Source organism: Budorcas taxicolor, chromosome 12, assembly GCF_023091745.1.
Source record: "Budorcas taxicolor isolate Tak-1 chromosome 12, Takin1.1, whole genome shotgun sequence".
In the NCBI taxonomy this organism is placed as follows: domain Eukaryota; kingdom Metazoa; phylum Chordata; class Mammalia; order Artiodactyla; family Bovidae; genus Budorcas; species Budorcas taxicolor.
In genome coordinates, this window is record NC_068921.1 from 84,259,162 (window position 1) to 84,274,540 (window position 15,379).

General features: G+C 42.1%; 1 protein-coding gene across 1 annotated transcript in view; it reads left to right on the forward strand.

The window, feature by feature from the left end:
- The window catches only part of MYO16 (myosin XVI), a 395,654-nt gene that overhangs the window by 132,237 nt on the left and 248,038 nt on the right, over nt 1-15,379 (forward strand). The window contains exons 11-14 of the mRNA XM_052650218.1: nt 1,940-2,005; nt 3,762-3,889; nt 5,925-6,030; nt 12,562-12,679. Coding sequence (XP_052506178.1) covers nt 1,940-2,005; nt 3,762-3,889; nt 5,925-6,030; nt 12,562-12,679 — 418 coding nt within the window. The remainder of the gene's footprint in view (nt 1-1,939; nt 2,006-3,761; nt 3,890-5,924; nt 6,031-12,561; nt 12,680-15,379) is intronic.

A 15,379-nucleotide genomic window follows, 5' to 3' on the forward strand; every position in this document is an offset into this window, starting at 1 on the left:
CTGTTTCTTTTTTAAACCCTGATAGATCCTTACCTTTTCTGCCTTGTTTGATAATACGTGTGTGCGTGCTAAGTCATTTCAGTTGTTTCCAACTCTTTGCAATATGGACCGTGGCCCATTAGGCTCCCCTGTCCATGGGATTCTCCAGGCAAGAATACTGGAGTGGGTTACTGTGCCCTCCTCCAGGGGATCTTCCTGACCCGGGCACTGAACTGGTTTCCTGCACTGGCAGGCAGGTTCTTTACCATTAGCGCCACCTGAAAAGCCCCATTTGATGATATAAGGGCTGTTAATTTAAAAATTTAGCTGGAAGTCAGCATATTAGACATTTCTGTGCTGTTTCTGATTCTTGCAGAAAGCTGTTTTATTATTAAAATGAACGTTTTATCATTAAGCAAGTTATTACTCCATGCATAATTACTTTTTATAGATTAAGAAAGTTCCGTTATATTAGTTTTTAAACTCATTCTTATGTTTAATCAAGAGTGGGAACTGACTATTATTAAATGCTTTTTGCTTTTATTGAGATAGTCATATAAATTTTATTCTTGACTTCTTAGTAATACAAATTACAAGAGCTGATTTTCTGATATGCAGCCAACCTTGAATTACTAGAATAAAGCTTCTTTGGTTGAAATTTATTATTTGTTGAATGTATTATTGGATTGTTTGTCTGTATTTTTCTCATTATTTTAGCATGTGTTTTAATGGAGGAAAACAGCCTATAATTTTCTTTCAATATATTTGTTTTTAATACTAAGTTTATGCAGACCTCTTAAAATGAAGTGATTCATGTTCCCTCTTCTGCTACTTTCTGGAATAATTTGTATGAAATTTGTTTATTTTTACATCAGTGTTGGCAAGAATTCACTGGTGAATTCTTAGTTTTCTTTGCGGGAAGGTTTTAGACATAGATTCAATTTGTTACCGAAAATAAATATAGTTAGATTTCTGACATCTTATTGCATTTGTTTTGGTAAGATTGTGGATTATTGTCCACGTCATCTAAATATCCAAAGGTTTCTAAAAGCCTCCCCATCTGTTCCCATGTCAGTGGGATCTGTAGTGATGTCTTGTTTGGGATGTTAGTGGTCTGTTTCCTCTTCTTTGCTCAGTCGGTCTTGTTAGGACACCAGCTTTTTATTCGACTTTTCCAATGATTGCCTTTTGGCTCTAGTTTTTTTACTCCATGGTTTTGTTTACTAATTCCATTCATTTCTGCTCATATGTTGGTTACTTATTTCCGATAAGTTCATGTAATTTGATGAGTTCCTAGAAACAGATACTTAGATCATTACCTGCCTTTATTCTTTTTTAACATACATTTCGGGCAATAATTTTCATATCGAGTATACCTTTGGTAGCATCTCACGTGCTATGATATATCATAACTAAAATGTTTTCTCATTCACATTATGATTTCTCTTTTTGACTCATGGGTTATTTGCAAATGTACAATCACCACACATTTGGTGGTTTTCTAGCTATCCATGTTACTTTCCATGGTAATTGTTTATCCATGGTTAATTTGCATCATAGTCTGATCAGAGAACGCACTTTATGTGACTCAAACCCTTTAAGTGTGCTGGAACTGGTCGGTATTCAATTTAAATGAACATACATTGTGTGGTTCTTGGTAATAATGTTCTACGTAAGTTAATTATTCCACTTTTCAAAATTTCATCTGCGTGTTCACCTAATTACTTAAGACAGTCATTTCACTTGTTGTGTGTTCAATGGGACCAGCTTATTGGTTTAATTTTATGTGAATTTGACTTTTCTATTTATTTACAAACTTTTAAAATAATTCATAAAATGTTAAAGTGTGATTTTTATTTATTCTCTAGTTTGCTCAGTGATCTTAAAATTATATAATATTTAACTTTAAAAGTGCTATTTATATGGTCCGATAACCATTTCTATCCTTTGCATTTAATAGACTTTTATTGGGGACATCCTCCTGTTGGTTAATCCATTCAAGGAGATTCCAATTTATTCCACCGTGGTGAGTATAAAATTTAAAATGTCCTTTAATAATGTAGAGTAACCACTTACTAGACATACCTATTCTATCAAATGATTAAGAAGAAAAAGCAAAACAGGGAGTAAAATCAATCTCAGAAAATTCTGCCCTGAGTGGTTACATAATAGTGACTTTATTTTTCTCTGAGAAAATATTGAAAAGGAATGTTATTTTATCAAAAGAGTGCCTTGCACTTATCATGTGGTTCTTATGCCTGTGGTTCCTAGACAGACTTCTAAAATCAGATATTATATTAACTCTGTGTTCCCATGCATTTTTGACTAGTTCAGGGTCGGTTGGTTCAGAATTCTTCTCTGAACACTTTCAGAAGAGCCCTGTGATGTTGAGGCAATTGGATCAGACAGGACGGTACTGCCTTTACTCATTTTCTGAGCCTTTCCAGCTTTAATCATGAGAGTCAAATTAAAAGAGAAACTGCTTTTGAAAAAGTATTCCAGGCCACTGGAAGCACAGTGTGATTTTTGCCGAGTGTTTTGGGGTCAAAAATGCCCTCTGGGAGCTCTCTGTTTCTTGTGCAGCCACAGGCTGCTTCCAGTGTGAAGCGGAATCCTTGGTCGGGAGCAGGAGGTGAAAGGAGGAAGCCTGTGTCCTTGAAGCAAGGATGCCCTTTAGATGCCGGAGGTGGGGCGGAGGCAGGGAGGGAAAGAGAGAGGGAGAGAGACATTCCTGTCTCTGAACTCCCAATGAATCAACCAAGAGTTAGCACAGAAATACTTCTTGGGTAAAACAGGGCCCCTCACCGCCCGACCCTCCTCTCTTCTTAGTGAAAGTCAGTTCCACTGCGCTTTAAATCTGCCTTGAAACCTGCCCACTGTCCTCATCCCACCCAGCCCGACCCCTGCGCCATCCCTGGGCTGCCTGCAGATGTGTGGGAGTAGGGTTGTCTAGAGCCAAAGGGATTACCCGTATTATTTCAGGGGCTATAGGTGAAGATGAAGGAAAAGGGGATGAGGAGGAGGAGGAGAGTTGGGAGGAAGAGGAGGGCGTGGGCACGCCGCTGTGTCTGAAATAGATGCAGAAGCAATGAAGACCTACTGTGTGGAGGAGGGAACTCCGCAAGGCTCTGTACTGATGTGTATGGGGCCAAGTGATCGAGTGGAGGTCGCTCAGTCGCGTCCGACTCTCTGCGACCCCGTGGACTGCAGCAGGCCAGGCCTCCCTGTCCATCACCAGCTCCCCGAGCTTACGCAAACTCACGTCCATCCAGTCGGTGATGCCATGCAGCCATCTCATCCTGTCGTCCCCTGCTCCTCCTGCCCTCAATCTTTCCCAGCATCAACGTCAGTGAGTCAGCTCTTCACATCAGGTGGCCAAAATATTGGAGTTTAAGCCTCAGCATCAGTCCTTCCAATGAATATTCAGGACTGATCTTTAGGATGGACTGGTTGGATCCCCTTGCAGTCCAAGGGACTCTCAAGAGTCTTCTCCAGCACCACAGTTCAAAAGCATCAACCCTTCGGTGCTCAGCTTTCTTTATAGTCCGGCTCTCACATCCATACATGACCCCTGGAAAAACCACAGCCTTGACCAGAGGGAGCCCCCGTTAGAGATGCTTAAAATGTGCCGAGAAGGGCATCATTGTGCAAATGGTTTGTGTTTACAAGTGCGACTCAAGATTAGAGATTTATGTGCTTTTGTGTATTGGAAATGTGTCAGTGTCTTTGTTGGGGAAAGGATCCTGAATCCTTTTGACAGAGATGCCGGCCCTGTTCTCCAGGTCTCTGAGCTATACCTGAGCAGCGCGGGGCAGCCCAACCCCTCCCTGCCGCCTCACATTTTCTCCTGCGCGGAGAGAGCCTTCCACCAGCTTTTCCAGGAGCGGAGACCTCAGTGTTTCATTCTCAGGTGAGCCCTCCACCCGCCCCAGCCCCAGGCCCGGTTCTGGCCTGGGAGCTTGGCGGTAAACCTGCCCACATTTCTTCTCTTTACGTTAATTGACTTCCTCATCACTTTGTGTCCCTGTAAGTCTTTGCGTGACTCGCTACAGAGGAGAAACATCTCTGTTATTACAAACGGCCTGGGTGTGGCTGGATCGATTTCAACAAACTTAACCTGAAGCTCAGTTCATTTTGAAGATTTACATCTTAGAATCAGAGCGCCTTGCTTTCAACCCTTAGAAACTATGGGGAAAGAAAGGCGCCCAGGACTAGTATTCCACCTTTCTCCAAAATGTGGTGCTGAGCAAGACACCATGCAGCGGCTTGCAGACGTGAAATTTCCCAGCTGCTTCTAGGTATTTCCCTTTGCTCATGTCATCAAAATTATACACCCAAAGTCGTTTTTATTGGAATGCACTGCCAATGTTAGCTCCTAAATGTCAAGATGCTCAGGAGGGTCATTTACATTGGAGCGAAAAAAAAAAAAAAAAACGGGTACCACAAGCAGTAAGGGTGAAATGTGAGTGTGTAGTGATAAAAAATTAAAGAAATATTTAGGTATCAAAGTACAATCTGCATTGAGAATTATCTTGTATATCAGGCTACACCTCCATGAGAGGAGGACTTTGCGTAGTTATCCTCAGTAGCATCAGTTGAAGACTGAACGTGTAAATGAAGCTTTGCACAGCCTGAGTCAGAGAGAGATCAAAGAGTGAAGAGGGAGACCTGGAAAGAACCCAAGTAATGTTAAGTCTGTAAATAAGCACTTCTTTATTTACTTTTATATTATTAACTCCATCAAAGTTCCACGGAAGGTCAGACCAACGTGTTGCAGACTTTGGTGCCGTGGTTTTCAAAATAGCTGCAAATGGCTATTTTTATACCTGCTTTGAAGGGTCCCCCGGGTGGAGGTTAGGGGACTCTGGCATTCTTGAGCCAAGAAATTCTGCTTTTATCTGCCTTATCTATTGGGTTTCCTGGTTTTGCTTAGACAAAAAGGGAAACTTTAAAAAAAAAAAATTGGGAGATGGCAAGGAATGTGTAGTCGTGTTGACAGTAATAACAACCAATATTTTTGAGAGTCACTAGGTGTCAGGCCCTCCGCTAGGTGCCGTCCACGTGTTATCTCGTCCATCGCTTTAGTGACCTTGTAGGATGCGTGTTGCTATGATCAGTGTTATTGCTGTCATTTTATGTGTCAAGGGCTGAGTGTTAGAAGGGTTAGCTCCTTAGTCCAGGGTCTCCCTGGGATGTGAGTCCAACCATCTGGCTCCTGAGCCTGAGTGCCGCCCACCCACCCTCACAGCCGCGCTCATCCAATGCCACTCACCTCAGGAGGCTTTTGGAGGTCCCCCCAGCCTCCCCTAAAATGACTGTCACAAATCCACGGCCTTAACTACATTCTCACTGAATCTACTTAATTCTTGTCAAAAACTCTGGTTCTTACGAAGTTCTGAAGAGCCAGTGACATCTTTTGGGAACCTGCCGATTACAGAACTCTCAATGCCAAGCATGTTCCATCAGTGAAGAAATCTGCTTGTTTCTACATGCCCTTGCTCATGGGATTGTTTTTCTATCAATAGTAAAATTTGTTAATTTTCTGCAGAACTAGTATTCCCTTGGGACATCTTTAAAGGCTAATGATGCCATGTATCAACCCGTTACTCAGAAAAAACATTTTTTTTCATTCAAGGGTCAAGAAATGAACAGCAAATCAGTGACCGTAGGGGTTTGGTGATGCTCAGTTGAGGTGCTTTCTTTCTTCTTTCAAGACTGGTGTTTGTACTAAAGTGTAGTTTCCCTCGATTGTCTTCACCACCATGCGCCTTTCTGTATTTACACTAATGAGTAAGTCAAGTGGGAAAGTCAAACAACGGCATGTTCTCGTTGAGGGTCGTCAAGTCGTTTGCTTACCTTCTTTGTGTCTGAGAATTACTGTCTGGTTCCTTTTTTTACTATATTTGCCAAAACAGTAAGCATATATTTTTTCTGTCTTATTTTAGTGGAGAAAGAGGATCTGGAAAGTCTGAAGCCAGCAAGCAGATAACAAGACACCTCACCTGCAGGTCTGGCTCCAGCAGGCCTATATTCGATTCCAAATTTAAGCATGTAAGTCACTGGTTTCAGTTAGAGATTATGGTGGGGTCAGAAAAATCTGATTGCAGACAGAAGGGGAGGCACCTTAATAGGCTTTAAGTTGAACCATAGGACTTCCCTGGTGGCTCAGATGGTAAAGAATCCGCCTGCAGTGCAGGAGACCTGGGTTCCATCCCTGGGTCAGGAAGATCCCCTGGAGAAGGGTAAGGCTACCCACTCCAGTATTCTGGCCTGGAGAATCCCACAGACAGAGGAGCCTGGTGGGCTAAAGTCCATGGAGTCACAAAGAGTTGGACACGACAGTGACTTTAACTTCACTTCAACCATAAGTTGGTCAAAATTTGTGAATATAAAGGAAAAAAGATGGAGGCTCTGTGCAAATGAAGATTGCTGAATTTAAGGTTTGTTTTCTTATGTGTATTTTAAAATATTGTGGACATACTCTTTTGTATTCCCTCAGAACAGTTGAACTGCAAATATGTAATATAATTAGAGTTGATTACTTTTACCAATAAAGAGACAGATTGGGGTGTAGATAGGATATATCTGTGGGGATTGACCCAGATAAGCATCTTTTGTAGGGAATTACTGAGAGCTGATAGAGAGCCTGTTGGCAGCTCAGAGAGGGGTCCAGTTTCACCCAGTAAAACTCAGTTTATTCAAGGAGACGCCTGAAGTAGTTTGATTCTTTTGTCTTCACACTGTTCTAGCAAGTTCTGTTAGCATTTTATCAGATGATAAGGAGAAACTCTTCTCAGTTTTTCTCTTTACAAAAAACGTACGATAAATCCCTCTGCAGCGTATCTGTGGTGTCACACGTGTTCCTTCGTGGCCTTATTTCACAGCCGTTTATTATGCTTGATCTATACACTGCTGCTGCTAAGTCGCTTCAGTCATGTCCGACTGTGTGCGACCCCATAGACGGCAGCCCACCAGGCTCCCCCGTCCCTGGGATTCTCCAGGCAAGAACACTGGAGTGGGTTGCCCTTTCCTTCTCCAGTGCACGAAAGTGAAAAGTCAAAGTGAAGTCGCTCAGTCGTGTCCGATTCTTAGTGACCCCATGGACTGCAGCCCACCAGGCTCCTCCGTCCATGGGATTTTCCAGGCAAGAGTACTGGAGTGGGGTGCCGTTGCCTTCTGATGTGTATACTAAGCACGTGCATAATTCTGCAGCACGGCTCAAAGCCATCTCACATCTGGGGCCAAGCTGAGAGCAGGAGTGTGGCTTGGGGTCCTGTCACCGTAGACGTGACATGTGTTCCCTGGGCAACTTCACAACAGCCAAGATCAGCTGGGAGAGCGGTTGTTTCTAGCCCCTGTATTTGAACTTCAAGCTGGGAAACAGGGGCTTTCCACGGCAGTAGGTTTATTGGAACACGAAATTCATGTTTTGGGGAAAAACACAATTGCCTGGAACTTTTCTTCACTAATTCTGGTCCAAATGAGTTTCAGCTTTGAGACATTCAATCCCATTTAAGTTCCTTAAATCAACATTTATTGAGCAACTGTTTGTACAGAGTGGAGTGATGGGGTCACCCTGATTAAGCCATTGTCTTTTATTGAGGAAGGTACAAGTCTTTACTTTTAGAAAGGCCGATTAGTTCCCTACTACCATGATAATAGGGCACAGCTTTTAATGGCAGAACTGTGAACATTTTATAGAAAAAAAAATCCGATATAAATAGGAGCAAATCATGCCCATAAAATGCGAGTCAGTGAATACTGAGGAAATAGATATTTCCCTTTGCCTGTATTTTTATTTAAAGTTTTATTATGACACAGTCTTATTATTTTGTTTTAAAGTTGAGCAGCAACAGTATCAATTTTGCTTTTTTTTTTTTGCAGTGTTTCTCTTAACACATTTGTTTGGTGCCACCTATTGGCCAGGAGGATGATAAAAGATGAAAAAATACCACTCTTTATTTCAGTTTAATCTTGAGTCATGGATCAGTGGTGCACAATGAATGCGTGCCATGCATTGACATCTTGTTCAGTGCTTTTAGTCACTTATATATCTTTATTGTTATTCTGTTACAGTGACTAAACGCACCAGCCCAAGAGATTGCTTAGGTTTTAATCCCAGCTCCACTATTAATAAGTTTTCAATCTTGGGAAATTTTCTAGATTTGTCAGTTTCCTTTTCGATAAAATGGAGACTCTCGTTGTGAGGATTAAAAGATGTAATAGACACATACGTGCATATACAGTCATACATACATATGTATGTGTGTATAGTTATATATAATTTTATATATAATGACATACATGTACAGATATACATATGAATGTATGTGCATGTATGTGTGTATATAATTATATATATATATGATTCCTGGCACATAGTCAGTACAATATAATGTACAATATAATTGTTTTCTACTATTATTAACAAAAGCAAAATTAAATACTGCTGTTTGTTGAATGCTTATCATGTTACAGGCACCAAGCTGAACACTTCATACTCTGGACTCTGATCATCACTGAGTTGTTCTGTTTAGAATAAAAGAAATGAGGTTTGGAAATTTACAAAACTCACTCAAGGTTATAGCATTTGTCATTATCAGAGTTGGAGTCTGGGGCAGGTGTCTCTTATTCCAAGGCACATGCATTGAATTATATACCCTATGCTTCCTTTCTAGGTGCATGTCATTAATTACCTTTATATTCATTTTTTATTATAATAAAATCAGTGTATTAGCAGATACAATGCCAATGTAACTAGAAGCCAAAAAACATTTTTAAAATTTTATTTGATTCTTTGAAGGAGCTACCATAAAGGTTTAAATGTGATATAATTACAGTATAACCTTGCTATATATTTTTTTCATATTAAGTTGTTGGGAAAAAGGCAAAATATAAGTATTCTTTCAAATTACTTTTCAGAAATATTTCTGCTATTACTACTAACAATGCATGTTGTGATCTTTAAAATTAGGTTATTATAAAGAGACCGAAATCATAGAGTTTGTGTAAGGATTCATTGTTTCTCTCCAAAAGTTCAAACTTCAAAAACAGACATTTTCGTATATTTCACTGTTTGCCCAACATTTAGCACTTTGACTTGTGATGAGAATTAATGTTGTTTTGTAATCTTTCACAATATAAAATACTTCCAGGTGAATTGAATGCCTCAGTAGAGCAGTATCCAGAAAGTTAAAGAGGAGCTGCAAAATTTTTACATTTAGAATAAAATTCTTATACTGTCATCAGAAATTGTAACCCACCACCCAGTGTATCAATAAGGTGTTGTTGTGGCCCTCTGGTGGCTGACGGAGGAACTGCATTACCTTGTCAGTATCTTGAAAGATGGCGGTGGTGCAGTGGGAAAGAACCCACCTCCCAGTGCAGGAGACTCAAGAGATGGGGGCTCGATACTTGAGTCGGGGAGGTCCCACGGAGGAGGGTATGGCAGCCCACCCCAGGACTCCTGCCTGGAGAAGCCCATGGACAGAGAAGCCTTTGTGACCATGGGGTCACAAAGAGCTGGCTACAACTGAGCATGCATCTCGGAAGATCCAGAAAAATGTTCTTGAACCTTCCAGCTTTTCATTCTTTGGGGAGAATTGCTTGGTCATCTTCATTCTCACAGTTCAGTTCAGTCACTCAGTCATGTCCAGCTCTTTGTGACCCCATGGACTGCAGCACGCCAGGCCTCCCTGTCCATCACCAACTCCCGGAGTTCACTCAAACCCATGTCCATCGAGTTGGTGATGCCATCCAACCATCTCATCCTCTGTCGTCCCCTTCTCCTCCCGCCTTCAATCTTTCTCAGCATCAGGGTCTTTTCCAATGAGTTGGTTCTTCGCATCAGGTGGCCAAAATATTGGAGTTTCAGCTTTAGCTATCAGTCCTTCCAGTGAATATTCAGGACTGATTTCCTTTAGGATTGACTGGTTGGATCTCCTTGCAGTACAAGGGACTCTCAAGAGTTTCCTCCAACACCACAGTTCAAAAGCATCAGTTCTTTGGTGCTCAGCTTTCTTCACAGTCCAACTCTCACATCCATACATGACTACAGGAAAAACCATAGCTTTGACTAGATGGACCTTTGTTGTCAAAGTAATGTCTCTGCTTTTTAATATGCTGTCTAGGTTGGTCATAACTTTCCTTCCAAGCAGTAAGCGTCTTTGAATTTTATGGCTGCAGTCACCATCTGCAATGATTTTGGAGCGCAGAAGAAATAAAGTCTGACACTGTTTCCACTGTTTCCCCATCTATGTGCCATGAAGTGATGGGGCCAGATGCCATGATCTTCGTTTTCTGAATGTTGAGCTTTAAGCCAACTTTTTCACTCGCCTCTTTCACTTTCATCAAGAGGCTCTTTAGTTCTTCACTTTCTGCCATAAGGGTGGTGTCATCTGCATATCTGAGGTTATTGATATTTCTCCCGGCAATCTTGATTCCAGCTTGTGCTTTTTCCAGCCCATAATTTCTCATGATATACTCTGCGTATAAGTTAAATAAGCAGGTTGACAGTATATAGCCTTGACGTACTCCTTTTCCTATTTGGAACCAGTCTGTTGTTCCGTGTCCAATTCGAGCTGTTGCTTCCTGACCTACATACAGATTTCTCAAGAGGCAGGTCATGTGGTCTGGTATCCCCATCTCTTTCAGAATTTTCCAGTTTATTGTGATCCACACAGTCGAAGGCTTTGGCATTGTCAATAAAGCAGAATAGATGTTTTCCTGGAACTCTCTTGCTTTTTCGATGATCCAGCGGATGTTGGCAATTTGATCTCTGGTTCCTCTGCCTTTTCTAAAACCAGCTTGAACATCTGGAAGTTCACGGTTCACATTTTATTGAATCCTGGCTTGGAGAATTTTGAGCATTTTCATGATCACAGGTACAATTGATTGTGAGAAAATAATAGCATTCATTCTATAGTCAATTTTTAAGGATATACATCAAGAGAGAATTTCAGAGGCCACAGTTTTCTGAGGGTCTGTAGTAACAACACTTTAAAGCTGCAAACAGCTGTCTCTGCAGTAGCACCTTGTGATAAGACACACTGGGTCCAAGGCTTCATCTAGAATTCTAACGCCTGCTCCTGTGGGGAGAATGGTTGGCATGGAGTGAAAACGGGGTGGAAGGTGACCCAGGGGCTTGGGGTGCAAAGTGGCACTTGGCGGCGTAAATGCGGGTGAAAAAGCAGGTTGTAAACAGGTGTGTCAGTGAATTTGTTGTTTTTAAAAGAAATTCTGATCATTACATATATTTGCTCTTAATTCTTCCTTCCAAAGCTACTGAAGCACTTTTACTTGTTTTTTTAAAATATAAATTTATTTATTTTAATTGGAGGTTAATTACTTTACAGTATTGTGTTGGTTTTGCCATACATCAACATGAATCCACCACAGGTGTACATGTGTTCCCCATCCTGAACCCCTCTCCCTCCTCCCTCCCTGCACCATCCCTCTGGGTCATCCCAGTGCACCAGCCCCAAGCGTCCTGTATCCTGCATTGAACCTGGACTGGCGATTCATTTCTTATATGATATTATACATGTTTCAATGCCATTCTCCCAAATCATCCCACCCTCTCCCTCTCCCTCAGAGTCCAAAAGACTGTTCTACACATCTGTGTCTCTTTTGCTGTCTCGCATACAGGGTTATCATTACCATCTTTCTAAATTCCATATATATGCGTTAGTATACTGTATTGGTGTTTTTCTTTCTGGCTTACCTCACTGTATAATCGGCTCCAGTTTCATCCACCTCATTAGAACTGAGTCAAATGTATTCTTTTTAATGGCTGAGTAATACTCCATTGTGTATATGTACCACAGCTTTCTTATCCATTCATCTGCTGATAGACATCTAGGTTGCTTCCATGTCCTGTCTATTATAAACAGTGCTGCGATGAACATTGGGGTACACGTGTCTCTTTCAATTCTGAATTCCTCTGTGTGTGTGCCCAGCAGTGGGATTGCTGGGTCATAAAGCAGTTCTATTTCCAGTTTTTTAAGGAATCTCCACACTGTTCTCCATAGGGGCTGTACTAGTTTGCATTCCCACCAACAGTGTAAGAGGGTTCCCTTTTCTCTGCACCCTCTCCAGCATTTATTGTTTGTAGACTTTTTGATAGCAGCCATTCTGACTGGCATGAAATGGTACCTCATTGTGGTCTTGATTTGCATTTCTCTGATAATGAGTGATGTTGAGGATCTTTTCATGTGTTTGTTAGCCATCTGTATGTGTTCTTAAGTTGGAAAAAACCAGCAGTATGTGCTGAGTTGTGTGTGTGTGTGTGTGTGCGTGAGTGTGTGTAAAGAGAGTGCCGTCCTCCACTTTCCCTGAGAGGGTGGTGTGAGGGAGGCGGTCGTGTGCTCTGTGCATCACTATCTTGTTACACTCGTTACCCGTAGGGACGAAGGATGTTAACAGTTTGCACTTGAGGAAAGAGTGATCTTAAGAATGCGCTATTGTGTTGTATGGGCAGGGGGTGGCCTCTTAGCTGATGGAATCCTCCTGTCTGTTCGCTATAATCGTCCCATTTTATTTGAGCACATGCTTAGCACAGTAACTGTTTCCCTTTTTCTGCAGGCCATGAGCATCTTAGAAGCATTTGGACATGCCAGGACCACTCTTAATGACCTGTCCAGCTGCTTCATAAAGTATTTTGAACTGCAGTTCTGTGAGAGGAAAAAGCACTTAACTGGAGGTAAGTGTAAAATTAACAAGGAGGCCTCAGGAGCTACAAGAAGGGGTCAAAGACACACTGAGCATGGCAGCAACAGTGACTGGTGTGTGTGCATGCGTGGTGTGTGTGTGCGTGTGTGAATGTGTGCATATGTGCATGCATACGTGTGTGCATGCATGCATGTGCGTGTGTGCATACATGCATGCATACGTGTGTGCATGTGTGTACGTGTGTACGTGTGTGCGCGTCCCTGTGCATGTGCGTGCGTGCGTGCAAGCATACGTGTGTGCATGCATGTGCGCGTGTGTGCATACGTGCATGCATACGTGCATGCATACGTGCATGCATACGTGTGTCCCTGTGCATGCGTGTGTGCGTGTGTGTATGCATACGTGTGTGCGTGCGTGTACGTGTGTGCGTCCCTGTGCATGAGTGTGTGCGTGCGTGTGCATGCATGTGCGTGTGTGTGCATACGTGCATGCATACGTGTGTGCGTGCGTGTGCATGCATGTGCGTGTGTGTGCATACGTGCATGCATACGTGTGTGCGTGTGTGCAGGCGTGTACGTGTGGGCGTGTCCCTGTGCATGCACGTGTGCACGCTCATGTGCATGTGTGTGCATGCGTGCGTGTGCATGCATGTGTGCGTGTGCATGCATGCGTGTGCATACGTGTGTGTACGTGTGTGCGCATCCCTGTGCATGTGTGTGTACGTGCGTGTGCATGTGTGCGTGCATGCATGTGTGTGTGTGTGTGCACATGCACTTGTGTGGGGATAGACTTTCAGTGTGCACATCCACGGTATCAAGTTACGAGTTCTAAAATTATTGCAAATTGAAAAATATTCTGAAATGCAAGGTGAACCTTTTACAACAGTGTTTGTATAAACTCTATGATATGAAACCAAACCAAAACTGTTATGAAAACCAAACAGTTGAAATGAATCACACTTGCCAAACAGACAAACTAAAATACTCAAAATAAAATATAATTGAGTATATAATTCCTTCATGCAGCATACATTGAAATCTATTTTTAATAACAGTGAATCTGTGTTTTAAAATGATTGAATTAGAACAAGTCAAAAAATCAAAATAATCTCTAAACCAAAACCGAACTGTTTCTGATTTTATTTATATATTTAATGTATATTTTAAAGTAGGGGTTCCTGTTTAAAACGCAACTAATTTAAAATAAACTTATGATTTTATATCTTTCAAATCAAAAGATAGTATACATGCAAATTAGTAACGTGAATACAACTGTATATAGAGTGCCTAAATCTACTTGGAAGAATTATTAATTTCAAAATTTAGACATAAGCTAACTGCAAAATACAAGTTTCTTGTTGTTTAGTTGATAAGTTGTGTCCAGCTAGGTGCGACCCCATGGACGGTAGCCCACCAGGCTCCTCTGTTCTTGGCATGAAAACAATTGCTATTTGTAATGATCTTTCAAATAGACCAATTTTATTTGGCATTTTGAATTGCCCTATCTTCCCTTCAGGAAACGAAAGTCACTTCTGACCAAAGTTTAGAAACAACCTGTATTTTGTGCTTCCCAGGTGTCTCAATGATAAACAATCCGCCTGCCAATAGTGGAGATGCTGGTTCAATACCTGGGTCGGGAAGATCCCCTGGAGAAGGGAATGGCAACCCACTCCAGTATTCTTGCCTGGGAAATCCCACGAACAGAGGAGCCTGGCAGGCTACCGTCCATGGGGTCGCACCTAGTTGGACACAACTTATCAACTAAACAGCAACAACCTTGTATTTTGCAGTTAGCTTATGTCTAAATCCCATTATGACTAAATGAAATTTGGTAAAAAAAAAATGCATAAAAGGAATAAAAAAGATAATTTTAGCTGTTAAAGTTAGAGGTTTAAATTCTGCAATAGGAAAATTGTTTTGTTTTACTTTTTATTTTTTAATCCATGGCTAAGAGCTCTACCTGAAGGTCTACCATTTAGGAAAACCTCAGAGGACAAATGTCTTAAGCATCAGACTCTGGTTTTCACAGCTTTGCTTGTGACACCCCAGTCAGAACATCTCTCCAAGTGAAGGGATCACTTCATTTAGGAGCCTTAATTCCTCCTGACCTTTTCAGGCACCAGGGGTTGGAGCCACAGAAGCTGGGAGCTCGGAGGGTTCCAGAGGCCCCATGTTCCAGCCCCTTGTCACTCCAGGGTACCCAAAGATAAGCACCTGGTGTAATCAAAGAGCTTGTTAGAACTGTAGTCTCATAATCCACCCTGAACCTCGGCACTGGGAATCTTCAACAGGATTCCCCGGCTGTTCCGACAGACACTGACGTCTGAAAGCAGTGGTTCTAACCCAACCTGACTACAGCTGGACGCTAGGGTTTCTACACGGTTCCCTTTGGAGGAGATGCAGCTTGTTCTTGGATCAGTATTCCCTTTGCCAAGACGGAGACACACTAAGTGGCTTCTGACGGACTCGTTTAGTCGTTCAGCCGTGTCCGACTCTTTGCGACCCCATGGATGGTAGCCCGCCAGGCTCCTTTGTCCATGGGATTCTCCAGGCAAGAATACTGGAGTGGGTTGCCATTCCCGCCTCCAGAGGATCTTCCCGACCCAGGGATCGAACTTGGGTCTGCCGCATTGCAGGCAGACTCTTTACCATCTGAGCCACTCAGGAAGTCCTTCTGACGGTCTTATCCATTCCTCACTTCGTTTACTTTTTTTCTGGATAGAGTTTAACAC